The 18481-nt window shown below is 34.8% G+C and overlaps 1 protein-coding gene and 1 pseudogene across 2 annotated transcripts; both read right to left on the bottom strand.

The window, feature by feature from the left end:
• Positions 1-8342: 8342 nt before the first annotated feature.
• On the bottom strand, positions 8343-9280 carry LOC149567174 (ubiquitin-conjugating enzyme E2 32-like; annotated as a pseudogene). Its single transcript, XR_016361402.1, has 2 exons — positions 9098-9280; positions 8343-8959 (listed from the first exon to the last, which is right to left on the bottom strand). The product of XR_016361402.1 is annotated as a ubiquitin-conjugating enzyme E2 32-like (transcript).
• A 1572-nt stretch (positions 9281-10852) lies between these two features.
• Positions 10853-18205, bottom strand: LOC149567173 (ubiquitin-conjugating enzyme E2 32-like). Its single transcript, XM_089820357.1, has 5 exons — positions 18026-18205; positions 17810-17941; positions 15830-15914; positions 11642-11805; positions 10853-11503 (listed from the first exon to the last, which is right to left on the bottom strand). Exons 1-5 carry the CDS (start codon positions 18137-18139, stop codon positions 11051-11053), a joined length of 948 nt encoding a protein of 315 aa, XP_089676483.1. The 5' UTR covers positions 18140-18205; the 3' UTR covers positions 10853-11050.
• Positions 18206-18481: the final 276 nt, after the last annotated feature.

Raw genomic sequence — 18481 nt, 5'->3', positions numbered from 1 at the left:
TCTTCAAAAGCATATCTAATTTATGTTCTAAGATTTTGTTTTTAAAATGGAAATCAGCAAGGATGTCACATTTGATGAAATTTTAACTTGCAAATTATCCATAGACTCTAATTCTGAAAATGATGAAAAAAATGTTGAGAAGTCTCAAGATTTCGCTATCGTTGATCCAAAACCACCTTTAAAAATTAAGAGGGAGTATGCACATTCACATTTACATGTTGATTCTTCTTATCCACCTAATCCCGTTGATTTTTCAGCAGGTTCTAGAGCTTCTTCAGCCAATAAGGAAAGTCTCTTATGGGCTAGAAACATTATGAAAGAAGCTTAAAAACTATACAGCTGCCTGTGGCACTTTTAGAGAAAGTAAGAGACCTCAAAAGTTTGTTTTTTATGTTGCATTAATGAGTCGTATAATTGCTTCAGAATCTTCTAGTGTTGAAGCAGTCTCTAATCAGCAAGTATGGAAAGGAGCAATGATGGAAGAGAGTCAGTATATTCTTAAAAATGATGTTTGCGATGTTGTTCCAAGACCAAAAGGTAAATCTGTGATTTCTTCTAAATGATATTTAAAGTTAAACATGTTGATGGAAGCATAGAGAAATATAAAGCTAGAGTTGTTGCTAGAGGATTTTCTCAAAAGGAAAACATAGAATATGAAGAAACTTTTGCACATATAGCTCAATCTCATTATTCCTCTATTAAAACAATTATAACAATTGCTACAGTAAAGGGTTGTAAACTTCATCAAATGAATGTTAAAACAACATTCTTAAATAAAGTCATTGAATAGGAAATCAACAATGAAGAGTCTGAAGGATTTGTAATTCATAATAAAGAATCACATGTATGCAAGCTGAAAAAAGCCTTGTATGGTCTTAAGCAAGCTCCTCAAGCATGGTATAAAAGAATCAATAACTATCTTCTAAGTTTGGGTTTTGAAAAGAACAATGTTGATCCAAATTTGTACTTTCAAATAAATGGTAACAAAGTGACAAAGTGTTGATCTATGTACTCTATGTTGATTTATTTCTAACTAGTGATTATCTAATTGTTAAATGTAAGAGTGGGCTTACTTCAAACTTTGAAATGAAAGATCTTGGACTATTGCATGACTTTCTTAATCTTGAAAGATCAAGGTAAATATGCTATCGATATATTGAAAAGTTTGGAATGTTGGATTATAAATCCATGGTCACTCTTATGGAAGCAAATCTGAAAATATTGCATGAGGATGCAATTGTTTCAAATTTGGTTGATCCTACCATGTATAGGCAGTTAATTGGTTCATTAAAGTATCGAATTAACACAAGGCCTGATATTTGTTATGCAATAAATAAATTGAGTCAATTTATGTGCAAACCTAGGTAGATTCAACTTGTTGCACCCAAAAATTTTGAGATATGTTTGTAGCACAATGGGATATAAATTAAAATTTTCATCAAATGTTGCGCTAAAATTAAAAGGTTTCTCAGAAAGAGCACTTCGGGTTGTTGTTGCAATTTGGGTTCAGTTATGATTTCTTGGTACAGCAGAAAGCAAACTTGTGTGGCTCAAAGCACTGCTGAAGCAAAGTATACTGCAGCATGAATGGCTGCAAAAAAAATTGTGACTTCGCAAATTACTTCTTGGTTTATTTGGTCAACATTTTGAACCTCCTAGCTTGAGTGTAATATTCAAAGTGTGTAAAGCTTTCAGTAATTTCAGTTTTTCATGCTGGTCAAAACATGTAGAGATCAAATATCATTATCTATGAGATATGGTTCAAAGAAAGGCTATTGTGAGCTTAAGTATATCTCTACTGAAGAGCAGATTGTAGACATTCTCATCAGCCTCTTCCTAAAGTGAAGTTTTGCTACTTCTGAGATATGCTAGGCATTGTGGAGAATGATGTCCTTGTTGAGAGAGTCTTAGCACCAGTGATTCATTTCATAAGTGAGTTAATCTGAGAGAAATTAGAGGTGAGATCTTTTGTTCCATCATATGTGAGTACGCATGATGGAAAAGCATTCTTCTCTAGGAGAAGTCTGAAGTTTAAGCCCTCTTTCCACCCATTGTGAGTAGGCATGGTGGAAGTGCACTATTCTCTAGGAGAAGATTGAGGTGCAAGCCCTTATTTTTTATTTTACCGTCTGCATGTAGGCATGATGAATCCACCCTCTACGAATGGGCATAGTGGAAGTTATGTGTGTGACTCCTTGTCTTATCCTTAATTTTCACCCTCTAGGAGTAGTTATGGTGAAAGTTTTTTTTATGAGATTAAATTGGTTTGTTATTATGATGAGATAACATTTGTTCATTGTTATGTTAAGATAGCAATTCTATTATATCTATGATGAGATTTCTAATGACATTATTGTTGGTTACAGTCATATGCACTTGTCATGAGAAGGTACTCTAAAAATCTATTTCTTGCTAAGAGAGAGTGTTGAAATCTGATGTAGCTGCAAAACAGATCTTCTCATACCAGAGTTCTGCAATTTTGGTTTCTCCTGTATCAGCTAGTTATCAGTTCTACTATTGCAAGTTTTGTTCGCATCTCTTCAGCTCTGTGGTTTCTGTTCTGAAAGTTCTTGAATGTCATTATTCTTCATATTCTGGTTGATTGTGTTCTCTGTTCAAAGTAAGCTTCGTTATCTCCAGCTCCGTATTTCTCAGCATATACTATTTTGTCTGTGTATGGTGTTTCTCATATTTCTCAGAGTATGGTATCTCTCCACTGTTCTTAAGCATTATGCTGACTCAGACTTGCCACTTGCACATTTGCACATACTGATGATGACTGGACTCCTATGTATTTTGTGTTTCAAGTTTAAATGCGAACGTGGAGTGTGGGCAAAGCCATTTTTGCTGTTTCATATTTTGCAGTCTGCTTTTTTATTATTTGAAGCCGCATTGTTATGATTCTTGGTTCATAAAAGACAGTGATGTCTCATCGGTTCACATTCTTGTGCAACTGATATTCTTTCAATAATCTTCGAAAAGCCTTTCTGCACTTCATGATGGTTATCGAGTATTATTTTTGTGTCACATGTATCTCTCTCGTCAAGGGTGAGAAAAGCTTAGCAAAGACGTTTCAATATTTCTTCAAATGCACATACTGTGAAGAAGAGACAGTCTTCGATCAGGCATTGATTATATTTTGCAGATTATTATTATTGTTGTAGTATCGTGCTTATCAGGCATTGATCCTGTTTTTCTGATTGTTTATTATTGTCGCAGTATTGTGTTTTTTCTGGAATCATCGTGCAAGAATCTCAGTCTCATATCTTTATAATGTGGGCATGAGCAGTAGAACTCTATTAGTCTTTATATATCTGATCTATGATATCTTTCTAATCTCCATTCGATCAGATTGTGTGAAAGGCATTAAAGATTACAGAGTATTATAATTGTTCGTATTACAATTTAAATAAAGTCCACAAGATTGGTGAGCTGGGTTGTTTCCCTCGGTGAGAAGGGTTTTTCCCAGAATAAATATCCTTGTTTGTTTTTCTCAAGTTTTTTTAAAAATATTTCTGGTTCAAGTTTACTGTTTAACAGTATTTAGTTCAGTTACCTAACTATCTAATTGAAACATATTCTTCCACCTCTAAAATTATAACTGTCAGCACTCTAACAGCACATGCTTTATTCATTTATTCTAAAATGAACTGTAGTAGAAGTGGTGAAAATTAGTGAGAGATTGAAGTCAATTAAAAACAATTACAGGTGTATCAGGTGAGAAACAATAGAAACACAGTGAGTGTACTTCCTAACATCTGTAATAAAGGGAATCTGTTCAACATACTGTTTCCCCTCCCAAAGATTTCCATCCATCAGGGCATGCATTTAAACAAACAGCAAAGCAACTTCAATATTTGGTAAACATATGACATATGTAAGAACTTTGATTTCTCGCAAACACACTCCAAAGCACAAAATCAAATGATGGCTTCTGAAATCCAAGAAAATACAATGTTTTCCCTTTTAGAAGACTCATAGACCTCATTTTATTTAAGGTAGATAATCATTATACAAGAACGTTGTCTTTTAAATAGTTCCAGCACATGGTGGGGAAAATATTAAGACAAAGCCACTAACAAGAGAGTGGGAAAAAAGGAATTACATTAAAAGAAAAACAGTCAGTAAAAATTGTAGAATATGAAAAATGTAGGTAAAAAGAAAGGAAAAGTGGAGGATAAAACAAATACCATGTTAAACTGAGCTGTGTATAGGTGATGAGAAGCACCATAAAAGAAAAGAAAATCAAAAACATTTAGTTTATATAGCCTGCTGGGTTTGCCTATCAATGTGCAGCAACATACAAAACAAATGGTTTAGAGCATTATAAACCATACTGAAAGTTACCATTGTCCTGAATCTTGTTGATGGATCTGACGTAAATGACTAAAAAGCGACTTGCAGCAACAATGTAAAGGCATACAAGATGCAAAAAAGCATAATGTCTAGTCCATTCTATCCTATTTCTAATGCATTTCTAATACACCAAGAGAATCATTTCAAATTTGCACTTTCTCCTTTACTCATATAGCATAAATCAACCCAAAAACCAACTAGGCTAGGATGATTATGTTTATTTAAGCTTCAACCATTTTGCAGTCAGATGAGATTTACACCATACAATAATATGCAGAAAATGGAGTATTGAAGAAGAAAATACAGAGCTGAAAGATAACATACCCGCTTTGTCGCAAGCAGCAAATCTTACTCTTTGCAGTTCCAAGATTAAAATGAATGTGAAAAGAATGCCCAAACCCGCACAAGAAAGATGCAAGATGCCAAAGATACATTGAAAAATCAATACATAAATTTGTGGGAGGGGGTGTAGCATTAACAATGCCTGACACGTTCAAAAAATATTACTCCAAACACTTGTTAGAATTACTTCATTCTATCACTTGTTACACTCTCCAAGTTATAGTATTACTCAATACATGTTATCAATGTCTATGCTACTATAGTCAGTTGAGTGAAAATGGATCAAAAGGCAATACGTAGAAAATGAGGGAATGTTAAAGAAGAAATTATAGAAGTTGAAGATAAACATACTCACAGCACGCGTCATGAGTCTGAACACAGACCATAATGTCTACAGTTCTAAACTTCAACTGGATGTGAGAGAATGCCTAAACTACGGAACGGAGATGCAAGAAGATGAAAATACTGGAAAAGGCTGGTACACATTTTGTGGAAGAGATGCAGTGTCTACAAAATCTGAAACGTTGAATAAATTTCACCAGTAATGTTAGGCAGGCTTATCCAATTACATTGCATGTATCACTAGCCATGTTGTAGTATTATTCATTACGCATATCAATGCCATACCATCATATCTTGATGGCAGTTTCCAATTAAAATTCCTTCGCATAATTATTTTTAAAATGCCGTAAAATGTCAAATTTCTTTAATGTCCTTTACATGTTATGCCTGGTCTTGTGGAACTTCATGAAGATAGAAAACCTAAATCAAGAGTTATATTTCCAAGAATCTTTTTATCTTCTGATTCATCAGTTTTGCGATTCAAAATGTGGTTACTGTGGAATCAAAATTAGTTGTACACAAATACATGTGCAAAATTGCTACCATTCAGCTTTATCTAATAGCCAAAGTATTATCTGATCATATTGCCTGTAAGGAAGCACAAACCGAAACAGGCTTTTGCATGAAAGCCACCAAAAGCAACAAAACTTTTACACCTTCGAGTTATATCTTATCACTATATACTAGTAAGTATTGCAACTACACAGCTATATTTATCTATTTTATAGATCATTTCTTTTTTTTGCATAATCACAATAGTTATTTTAACAATCGTAATAATTATGATGGTTACAATATATAGTTTAGTTATATTAGTTTCTCTTTATATTATCAATATATTGTTTTATGCTTTGCAATTCTGAGTAGCATTTTTAATTCTTCTCTTTCTTAGTTAAATTTTGTTATGCTGTGTATTTTGCTAGTTTGTTATTTGGGTTGGTATATTTTTTTTCAGTAGTTTCTCTTTTGCTCTCTTTATTATTTTGTATCCTTGATTCTTGTGCTTTTTCAATCACCCCCCTCTCTCTCAACTCCTTTCTATAGCCCAGGTCTGCAACTTATTCTTAAATCTCTTCTAAATATTTCCATCCTGATGGTGAATCACAGAATGTGATCCAAAATGTTGATGTCAAAAATTCTTATAAAATCTAATCCAGAAGATTAAAGCATAAACAAAAGTCCAGTGTTCTAATCTTTTTCAAGTAATTAGGAACAGTGGGCTTTGTACCAGAAACCACTTGCCTTGATACAAAAAGTATAGCAGAAAGGTGCGAGTATAAACATCAATTAATTGGTCCTGTGTTGGCTTGTATCTGAACCATCCTTCAAGAGGATTGAGAGTAATCAGCCCACCACCATGTCCACAGTACAAGAGGGCACTCAAAGGCATACAATTACATTATGATTAGGAACATATTGATGCACCGCAAGACACATTGCACATAGGGTTACACCATACAGTAACACAGAGAGCAAGAAAATTGGCCAAGTGACAAAAAACCAACCAGTAATTCGCAGTTGCTACAATCTCCTAACATCCATCACAGCCAATCCTGACATCTCCAGAAGCAGAAACAAGCCATGTACCCTCAAGCCCAAGGGAATAAAGAGGACCAGAATGAGGAGCGCAGGAGTCATCCAGGGTGCCTTTTAATCTTTTACTCCCGCCCAATTTTCAGCATTGGAACAGCCAACAAGCTATGCATAACTCCCTTCCAGTAAATTATAACCTCCATGATTGACTGCGCACTATAAACAACGGCAGACTTTTGCAACAAAAACACAAGTACGATGGTGGATGTATCTGTACTACTGTCTAGCATTGGAGATACTGCTTGATATGTGCCATGGAATCCCCACCTCTCCTATTCAAACCTAATCCATGAGACTCTGTGGGAAAAGGTAGGAAAAGGAAATGCCTAATGTTCAATTAGGAAAATTAATTGGCTCTATTGGCCCCCGGAAAAAAATGCTAAACCTATTAATTACCTTTTATTACTAAGAACAATAACGTTATTTTGTAGCCTCCTGTCATAACAAAACAGATACATTGATCCTAAATTGATAATAATACATATAAGACTGCTGATGTGTCTCAAATTTTATTGTCTGCAGTTGTAAAAGAATTGATTGGCGGATGGGAGAAACTTAAATGGACATAATAAATGATGTACTGATCTGTCTGCTGGCAAAAACAATTAATAAAAACAACAAAATTACATCAGCCTTCTCAAATATTATTTCAGCTTATATCAAATTACTTTTCTGAACAATTAGCAGAATGGCACAGTAAAAAAGCAAGCAAGTTTTGCCATCAAAAGCAGGCATATTTTCCAATCTATTACAAATCCTTCAAGGGGAACAAGGATAACAAACACCCAAAGTAAGATAGTATCTCGTAACCTGCTGTCATTATGTTCATTGCAATCAAACCATTACAGTGATCGGAAACCTTGAATCAACTACCTTCATGTAATAATAAAATGTAAAATAGCCAAAAATCTAATATATACAAAACAAAAGTAACTAAAGAATTTGCACAACCAAAAAAAGAATAATCTTTTTCCTCACATGGTAATCATACTTTTGTTATTTCTTCTCATGTTAACACAACCTTGCACATTATTCCTACAAACGTGTTGAACGTATCCTGTCGAATTTGTAGGATGCAAGAAAGGATTCCCTTCAGAAAGAAAAAAAATGAAATAGATGATATTCTTTTACATTACACTCATAGTTGGCTAATACATTGCACCAAAACCACTTAAGAAAGTTTTTTAAAAAAACGGAAATATTCTCTTATATTTACTCATAGTTGGCTAATTTTGCCAGGTCACAACTCAGAAATACTACTTCCACTATCAAATTGATTCTTTACATTATTAACATATCCATCACCAAAGAAAGACTCCATACTTCAAAATTGAATCATGATTACACAAGGCAGACTCGGATAATACCATATGCTATTTGGAAAATTATCTCAAGATACATTTTTTAAGCCAAACCACTCAAAATACTGAAAAGAAAAGGAAAGAGCAAATTCAATAGTATTATCATTGCAATAGACATATTATTTGTTTGCTATAAATGAAAGCACTTCCCTCCACTTCACTTTTTAATTTAAAATCAACATTTACACCATGACACAAATATAAATATGGATACAGTTAAAAACATTCCTTAAATGCTGTTTCTAAGCAAAGATGTTTCAACTTCATGAGCTTTATGTTTCAACTTCATGAGCTTTATAGACGAAAAAGTGGAGACTGCAAAAGCAATTTTATAGCCTTCACCCCTGATTATGAATTACACAAACAGCCATGATACTTTTTTTTAATTTAAAATGAACTGAATTTTGATCAAGGAAAATTCCAGATCAAACATAAGTTACACAGGTATGAACATAATAGTTACAGAGGGTGCAGAAATTGGCAAATAGAAAATTTAAGGCTTGTAAATCAAACTAAGCACCAATCCACCAATGTGATTTCAAAAACTTCTTGATAAGAAGTGCAATAATAGCCACAGACAAACCAACTGCTAACAATGTTAAGTCCTCTATCCTCAGGAGATGTATGTTGTCTATTGCTTGTTAGATTATTCCTCAATTCATGATCCCTGCTCGGCGTATCTGCACTTGGAACTCCTGGTTCTGCATGTGATCTAACTCCCGGTTCTGTGTGTGGTCTCATCTCTTCACTGGTTCTTGCTCTTGGGGGAGTTATATCAGGATTCAAATGTGATTATGTGCATCACCAACCATCTCTTCTGCTTGTAAATGTTCTGCAGATGTCACAGCAATTGCATTTGGATGGTCTTCAACCTCAGGTGTTATGGATAGCGAGGCATCTTGGTTATCTGTCACAGGACTAAGTTCAGGTGCAAGAGTCGCCTTTTTCAACATATAATCATGAATCTATAATGCAAGAAAACAGTTAAGCCATTAGAACAAAGAACTGCAGAGTTTGCTACATTATATGCAAACCATAAACATGAATTGCAAAAACAAGTAACTAAATTCAAATGTAAGATTCAGAACGGCATTAAAATAAACCTCATTAATTAGTTTCTGTCAATCTGGGTTCCCAAAATTTGGTGGCTGAGCACGGGACTTGATGGCAAGAGCACTCCTTTCTTCCTTACTATAATCAAGTGACCCAACAACTCCCTCAGGTTTTGTTGGCATGAATGCAATAAGAGCCACCAGTGCAGATCGAACTGCAAGAGTTTCATTATGTTATGGCAGACGCATGGCAAAACATCAAACATGCATAACACTCTAACCAGTGGCCACATTCTCTACAAACTAATAGTTATGAATCATTATACCATATCAAGCATCTTCATTTTCAGTTTTGTCAAAGCAAAAACAGTGATGCAACTAACTAGATCAAAAAGACTCATCCTCAGAAGGCAAAGATAATATTGGACACTTCATTTGATTGACAAAATCATAGAATTGCTCCAAAATGTTAAAAGGCTAAGTATTTTAAAGTGAGGATTGTTGAAAACACTAGAAACAGTGAGATGGATCTTAACCCAAACTAAGAACAATGAGATTAATTACCTGTTATTACTAAGAACAATAACATTATTTTGTAGCCTCCTGTCATAACAAAACAGATACATTGATCCTAAATTGATAATAATACATATAAGACTGCTGATGTGTCTCAAATTTTATTGTCTGCAGTTGTAAAAGAATTGATTGGCGGATGGAAGAAACTTAAATGGACATAATAAATAATGTAGTGATCTGTGTGCTGGCAAAAACTATTAATAAGAAAAACAAAATTACATCAGCATTCTCAAATATTATTTCAGCTTATTACTTTTCTGAACTATTAGCAGAATAACACAGTAAAAAAGCAAGCAAGTTTTGCCATCACAGGCAGGCATATTTTCCAATCTATTACAAATCCTTCAACGGGGACAAGGACAACAAACACCCAAAGTAAGATAGTATCTCGTAACCTGCTGTCATCATGTTCATGCAATCAAACCATTACAGTGATCGGAAACCTTGAATCAACTATCTTCATGTAATAATAAAATGTAAAATAGCTTTAAAAATCTAATATATACAAAACAAAAGTAACAAAAGAATTTGCACAACAACCAAAAAAGAATAATCTATTTCCCCACATGGTAATCATACTTTTGTTATTTCTTCTCATGTTAACACAACCTTGCACATTATTCCTACAAACGTGTTAAACATATCCTGTCAAATTTATAGGATGCAACAAAAGATTCCCTTCAGAAAGAAAAAAAAATGAAATAGATGATATTCTTTTACATTATACTCATAGTTGGCTAGTACATTGCACCAAAACCACTTAAAAGTTCTTTAAAAAAACGGAAATATTCTCTTATATTTACTCATAGTTGGCTAATTTTGCCAGGTCACAACTCAGAAATACCACTTCCACTATCAAATTGATTCTTTACATTATTAACATATCCATCACCAAAGAAAGACTCCATACTTCAAACTTGAATCATGATTACACAAGGCAGACACAGATAACACCATATGCTATTTGGAAATTATCTCAAGATACATTTTTTAAGCCAAACCACTCAAAATACTGAAAAGAAAAGGAAAGAGCAAATTCAATAGTATTATCATTGCAATAGACATATTATTTGTTTGCCATAAAAGAAAGCACTTCCCTCCACTTCACTTTTTAATTTAAAATCAACATTTACACCATGACACAAATATAAATATAGATACAGTTAAAACATTCCTTAAATGCTGTTTCTAAGCAAAGAACTTCATGAGCTTTATAGACGAAAAAGTGGAGACCGCAAAAGCAATTTTATAGCCTTCACCCCTGATTATGAATTACACAAACAGCCATGATACTTTTTAAAAATTTAAAATGAACTGATTTTTGATCAAGGAAAATTCCAGATCAAACATAAGTTACACAGGTATGAACATAATAGTTACAGAGGGTGCGGAAATTGGCACATAGAAAGCTAATGCCTGTAAATCAAACTAAGCACCGATCCACCAATGTGATTTCAAAAACTTCTTGATAAGAAGTGCAATAATAGCCACAGACAAACCAACTGCTAACAATGTTAGTCCTCTATCCTCAGGAGATGTATGTTGTCTATTACTTGTTAGATTATTCCTCAATTCATGATCCCTGCTTGGCGTATCTGCATTTGGAACTCCTGGTTCTGCGTGTGATCGAACTCCCGGTTCTGTGTGCGGTCTCATCTCTTCACTGGTTCTTGCTATTGGGGGAGTTACATCAGGATTCAAATGCAATTCATGTGCATCACCAACCATCTCTTCTGCTTGTAAATGTTCTGCAGATGCCACAGCAATTGCATTTGGATGGTCTTCAACCTCAGGTGTTATGGATAGCAAGGCATCTTGGTTATCTGTCGCAGGACTAAGTTCAGGTGCAAGAGTCGCCTTTTTCAACATATAATCATGAATCTATAAAGCAAGAAAACAGTTAAGCCATCAGAACAAAGAACTGCAAAGTTTGCTACATTATATGCAAACCATAAACATGAATTGCAAAAAAAAGTAACTAAATTCAAATGTAAGATTCAGAACGGCATTAAAATAAACCTCATTAATTAGTTTCTGTCGATCTGGGTTCCCAAACTTTGGTGGCTGAACACGGGACTTGGTGGCAAGAGCACTCCTTTCTTCCTTACTATAATCAAGTGACCCAACAGCTCCCTCAGGTTTTGTTGGCATGAATGCAATAAGAGCCACCAGTGCAGATCGAACTGCAAGAGTTTCATTATGTTATGGCAGACGCATAGCAAAACATCAAACATGCATAACACTCTAACCAGTTGCCACATTCTCCACAAACTAATAGTTATGAATCATTATACCATATCAAGCATCTTCATTTTCAGTTTTGTCAAAGCAAAAACAGTGATGCGACTGACTAGATCAAAAAGATGCATCCTCAGAAGACAAAGATAATATTGGATACTTCATTTGATTGACAAAATCATAGAATTGCTCCAAAATGTGAAAAGACTAAGTATTTTAAAGCAAGGCTGGTTGAAAATACTAGAAACAATGAGATGGATCTTCATCCAAACTAAAAATCCTTTGGATATTCTGGCAAAACCACATTTATTAACTAGTCTGCCATCCATCATATTCAAAGTAAAAACTAAACGAACAATCCTAGACACCTGGTCGTATTAATTATTATTTTCTTACTATTTTTTAAACCTAAGAAATGATCTAAAACATTCATAACCAATTAATATGTGCTGCTAGTCCTACTGCATATTGTTTGAGTGAGTCCATTGCTAGTTTAAACACAATTAAAAAAGAAAAATATGATGAACCATATGTATGCATATATGTGCATACATGTTTATACACATATATTCATGTATGTTGCGCATACATATCCATGCACACATACAGCATATATATGTATGCATGCATACACACACACATATAATGTATGTATATACATATATATACATACATGTGTATACACATATATACAGAATACATGCATGCATATGTGTGTGTATAACTGTCAATGCATATTTACAGTACATGTGTGTATATTAGTACACATATATAGTACATATATGTAAATACACACACAGACACCTATATATATATATATATATATATATATATATATATATATATATATATATATATATATATATATATATATATATATATATATATGCAAATACACACAGGTGTGTGTGTGTGTGTCCTATTTTAAATAGATACGACAAAACCTTGTGATATGTCATGTCATGACTTGTTTAACATTCCCAATTACCAGTGGCGTTTCACCACCTGTCATCCACAAAATTTGATATGATGGTTGATTTTATTTGGTGTTTATAATCTTGTTATTGTTCTAATATTTTTAAAAAAATGGAAACCCAAGTATCTGTAACTTGAACCAAAAAAACAAATTATAAATGAGCATCTCCCTGATCGTGACATAGGAAATGCCCTTTTATTTTACCGTTTCTCTCAATTTTCTGAAGAAATTATGATTACTTTAATCAAAGTCTTAAACTGTGCCCGCGAATAAGGAGTTTCTTGCCTTTTTCTAGCAGCTTCTATAAGGAGTGCTTGTTACAGAAGCAGCATATCATACCTACATATCTGTTCCCGTTGCCTTAACCAAGTCCCATTATCTGTTCATCCTCAAAATTTGAGCCACTTTAGGGCAAATTAATTTGCTAACTGAATTAGTTCAACCTCTTTTTAGCTAAATTAAAGATGGATAACATGTAGATATTGGGATTCCCAGATATAGCCTTGAAATTGGGATAAGATTGATGTAGGTCAGACTTAATGCAAAATTACCTTGAGGAACCTATATAAAGCACCTCTCCTAATTCATTCACACATCAAATCTGCAAGTTACTCTCAAGAGCAAGCTGTCTTCTTAAGAGCAGATTTGATCCAAGAAGGAGCAAGCTACAGAAAAGGTATCTTCAATTATCAGTTTATAGTGGATTTAGTGGCAATTCATCAAGTTATTGCATCAATGTATCGAAGACTTGTCCAAGAGCATTGCATGATCGATCAAGTGTATATACTATAATCATTTCAATTCAAGCATTTACTACAGATCTGAGACTCTTTTCAAGTCATCATGGTTGCTGGATTGATTCTAAACCTGGGGCTTGATAAAGGCAAGCTCCTATACACATAAATACCATTTTCTCTCCATGTGTGCAGGTACAGGCCCCAGAGACAGGTTGGAGGTCCGGATTTGAGAGAGTGTATAGAAGACCGAGGCAGAAGTAATTTGGCATTGTACATCAGGGGCACCAGGACACCTAGCGCCATAATCCTAGTAATTGACCCTGAAATTTCGATGAGAGATTGTTTGGAAGCACCTGAGAACAGTTTGATTTTTTGTTTTGAACCTAGTAAGCCTGAAGGAAAACAGCACCTAGCATATTAGTTCTGTCATTTTGAATGAGATTTCAAACATGTGTTTCTCTCTACATCCTCTTCCCACTTCTTTATATCATAGTTGATTCTCAGGTTCACATTTCTCAGTTTATGTTAATTATTGTCAATTTTGCCTCTTTTTCCCTGGTACTCACATTGTCGATTTCCAATCACATCCAAATCAAATCAAGCACTAAAGATAAAAATCAATCTATTGTGCCCAGTTCTCCCAAGGATCTGTAGTTGGACCTATCGATTGTTCTCCAATGTAGCTTATGAAATGAAGTTTGATTCCAAGTTTAGCTTCTACGATTGGATTTCATTTCCCTACATTACAAGTTGCCCATTCACCATTAAGGATACAGTAGGGATGTGCAATGGTAGAAAGGCCAAAGGTCCTGGTTAGCTTTATCATCTGCTTCTCAACTGGTTCAATTTACATTAAAAAAAAAATTAAAACTTGTCAAACTGCAGTGGAATCCTTTTGGGTTCATCCTCTTCCCACCTCTTTATATCATAGTTAATTCTCAGGTTCACATTTCTCAGTTTATGTTAATTATTGTCAATTTTGCCCCTTTTTCCCTGGTACTCGCATTGTCGATTTCCAATCACATCCAAATCAAATCAAGCACTAAAGATAAAAATCAATCTATTGTGCCCAGTTCTCCCAAGGACTTGTAGTTGGGCCAATCGATTGTTCTCCAATGTAGCTTATGGAATGAAGTTTGATTCCAAGTTTAGCTTCTAGGATTGGATTTCATTTCCCTACATTACAAGTTGCCTGTTCACCATTAAGGATACAGTAGGAATGTGCACAATGGGAGAAAGGCCAAAGGTACTAGTTAAACCCTTTATCATCTGCTTCTTAACTGGTTCAAAAAAAAATTTTTACTTCACAAAAAAAAAACACTTGTCAAACTGCAGTGTAATCCTTTTAAGTTCTCAACTCATTGAAATTTGTATCTGGTCCATCCAGGACAAACTTGCAAAGAAAACGGCATGCCCTGCAGAACCCCCATCTGGACTGACCCAGAATCCAAACCAAGATCAAAACCAGACCTGGATTCAGGCACTGCAAGGAACGAATAGCAGCATAGGAATAAGCCACAACCAGCTCTGCTCCAAACAATGAAAATTATATCTATAAATTTGATTCAAATATGTAAATATTTAGATTAAATTGTTTGCCATGTTAATGTTAAGACATATTGGCAATTGCTTTGCATGCAAGCCAGATGTGAAGCAGCCAAGGCTCTGTGTTCTAGGGCCATAAGTTTTATCAGTTTACTCATATTGTTTCTCTATCTAACACTCAGGGATCTTACCAAGGGATATGTGAGAGTGTATCAAATCTCACCATGTCTGAACCTCATTTCTTATGTTATTTCCGTCTCCATTTTCTTTTCCATTTATGTTTTCAGTAAATGAGACAGACTCTACTGTTCTGAATACAGCAAATTATCCATCTTTATTGATAGCTGTTCATATCCTACGAAATATAAAAAATTACTATGTACTGAAAGCTTTCACAAACAGTTTTCAATAGAGAATTTTTGTGGTATTTTACATGTGTGTGTTTTAAGTCACCAAGATGACCTTAAAATTTGTCATTTATACTAATGACTATCTTCTTTGTGTGTGGCTTCAAAACAATGCAAATAGCGATGAATTACATCTTCTAAGTTTTGATCAGATATAAAACAAGAAGTCGTCAAGATGACCTTAAAATTTGTCATTTATACTAATGACTATCTTCTTTGTATGTGTCTTCAAAAGAATGCAAATAGTGATGAATTACATCTTCTAAGTTTTGATCAGACATAAAACAAGAGTTGCCAGAATTACCACTCCATGATGGCTGCCAATGCTCTGGATGATAATTTGATATGCTCAAGCATATTTTTGTCTGAGTTTCAAATCTGCCATTAGGCTGCAAAACAAACCATAGACAATGGATTAGATTAAATTAGATGCAACGAAACTGATAGAAACTTTAAAATAAAAAGGAAAGCTAAAAGAACTATTATTATCAAGCACTGTATGGGGAGTCTTTTTAAGAAGAAAATTTCTACTTGAGTGGATTTTTTATGCACATCCAGCAATCACATTAGGATTTGGTTACTCAACAAGATAATGGAGCCTTGACTATCTTTAAGATCAAGCAAACAACTTGCACACTTCAAAAGTTTTCTACTGAATAGGGAAACTGCTCTGCATCCTAATCTTAAGAATCTGCATCATGTGTGGAAGACAGCTATTCTGCATCCTAATCTTCAGAATCTGCATCATGTGTGGTCATATCATCTAAATTGATTCATTAACCTGAGCCATCACTAAACCTACATCCATGACACCTCAACCAATAACTGCTAAAAAATAAAACCTAGCAAACAGCAAGATTTTCCACCAACCAATAAACTACCAGACTAGAGAAATGCCAGCATGGATTCGTTGACTCAATATTGACGATTTAAGCAGACTACCAAGCATAGTACCATCACAAGAAAATGAGCACATCTAAAGCTGAATAGAGCAACAGATAGCATGATATTATAAACAAGCAACAACATAAATCACTTCTATTTCTCCCTTCTACCATCCAAAAGGACCAGATTCCAAGTAACTCTTATGAGAAAACTAAACTATAAAAAACTTAGAAAAGAGTGTTCATATGCACAATGGGCATTGCGTTCGCTAAAATTCTAGTCATTTTATCAAGGGGCTGATAATTTGATGCAGGAGCATTCTGGGTTGCCTTGTAGTTCTGCTCATTTTTGTTCATTTTGTCATACTGCCGAGTTCCAGTTACTACCGAGTTCCAGTTGTGCCGACCTGTCCAGTGTTGGCCAAGTGTTCCTTCATTTGCCGAGTAAACCTGATATTTGTTGATGCTCGGTTCCTTCTTTGACCGAGTTTGTCTATGATTGGTACTTAGTTTGAGCCAACTTATGTATTTAATTTGGATCGTGAATTTAATGTAAGGATCTTGTCTTGGGATGTGTGCAGATTGTTTTTAGGGTCAGCCTTCTATTATGTAATGATCTAGAATCTTTTGTAAGCCATTTTAGCAAGAATAAATAGGGGTGTTTAGGTTTAGGTTAAGCAGCACTTAAAGACTCTAGATGGAAATGCAAAGTAGAAGAGCTGGAAATTCGAAATAAGGACTTGTGAGAGTTCTAAGTCTGCAATTTTGTAAGTCTTGTTGGCCGTAACCCAAATGGCCTTACAACTGAGCATGTATGCTGATAATTGGATAAATCAATAGAATGTCTACTGTTCTCTCTCTCCTTGGTGTTGTTCTTTGTGTTATTTGCTTCCATTGTGTTTACTCAGCAAGGTGATTGGATAGTTAGGTGTGCCTCTGGACCTAGCTTTTCAATACCCTCCTTGTGTCAAAATTGTGCATTACTCGGCAAAATAAAGGAAGTACAAAGCAATTCGCTCACACACAGATTATTTAAGACATTACACATCGAATTCAGAATTACTGTACGTGGGTATTGTAAATCAAAATACCAACACAAGGGAAGCAACCACTATATCACATCAGTCATACACCATTAATGCATCGCCAGAAAGAAAACCTCGGATAACAAGGTATGCGAGTGATTAAGTTGTGCAGCAAATTTACAAAATCGTGCTGTGCCAAATGGGTATATATTGCTAATAAAACTATAACAGAATTCCTTAGAAGCTACTTCACTGAGAGACCTACAGCGGCAGGGCAAATCTTGCATCAAACACAGACGACCCCGAAATGGATTTTATAATTAGATGAAACTAAGAACTATTGCTCAATGTATAGTAAAAGTAAAGCAAGCCTACCGTCAGCAGCATAAAAGAGGGAGGCTTGAGAGGATAATCGGCAGGCAACTGGATTCGACCGTGATAGATCCCACCCTCAAACTCTGTGTCACGGGGCCCTCTGATAGCAAACTGCCACTCAAATATATTTTCCTGTAAAATAAACAAGAAGATCAAAAACCCATCTTCCCCTGATGATTGCTTCTGAAAAAATCAATTGCAGGCAGGCAGGCATACCTCTAAAGGAAGGCTCATGTACTCATCGCTCGGATTACTCTGCATTTCTTTCAATTCCTGCATGATCCTCTTCACAGCAGGATTCTTCATGTTGATGTTGTATTTCTCTGTCATCTTGTCCTGAATTGAGTAAGCGACAGAGTCAGAGAAAAGATACGAGAAATAGTGGACGGAGTGCACAAATTATGGTAGAGTAAAGACGAGCTAAATAGTCTCATGAAATGAAATAATCCTGGGGAGTTGTGTCCACTCTTCTCTCGCCACGTTTCCTCCTCCACCAATCGCCTCTCGGTGCCCTGTCATATTTTAGCTTTCACCAACCAACAAGGCTGAATCCCCAATTTCATTGTCAACCCGTACAAGTTAAATTCATTTTAAGAAGAAGATTTAGGACTGATCCATTACTATGAAGACAATTAAATTTCAAGTAAGATTTAAAAGTATTGTTATTGTTAG

The sequence above is a fragment of the Cupressus sempervirens genome, chromosome 3, assembly GCF_028749045.1.
Source record: "Cupressus sempervirens isolate cs-2001-9-10 chromosome 3, ASM2874904v1, whole genome shotgun sequence".
Classification (NCBI taxonomy): domain Eukaryota; kingdom Viridiplantae; phylum Streptophyta; class Pinopsida; order Cupressales; family Cupressaceae; genus Cupressus; species Cupressus sempervirens.
The sequence above is the reverse complement of the archived record's forward strand: the minus strand, read 5'-3'. Positions and strand labels throughout refer to the sequence as shown.

Coding starts and splice junctions, on each gene's coding strand:
- LOC149567173 (XM_089820357.1), bottom strand. CDS start 18,139: ATGACAGAGAAATACAACATCAACATGAAGAATCCTGCTGTGAAGAGG. Junction 15,915..17,809: donor CCTCTTTTATGCTGCTGACG/GTAGGCTTGCTT, acceptor TTTGTTTTGCAG/CCTAATGGCAGATTTGAAAC. Junction 11,806..15,829: donor TTGGCAGCCATCATGGAGTG/GTAATTCTGGCA, acceptor AAACTCTTGCAG/TTCGATCTGCACTGGTGGCT.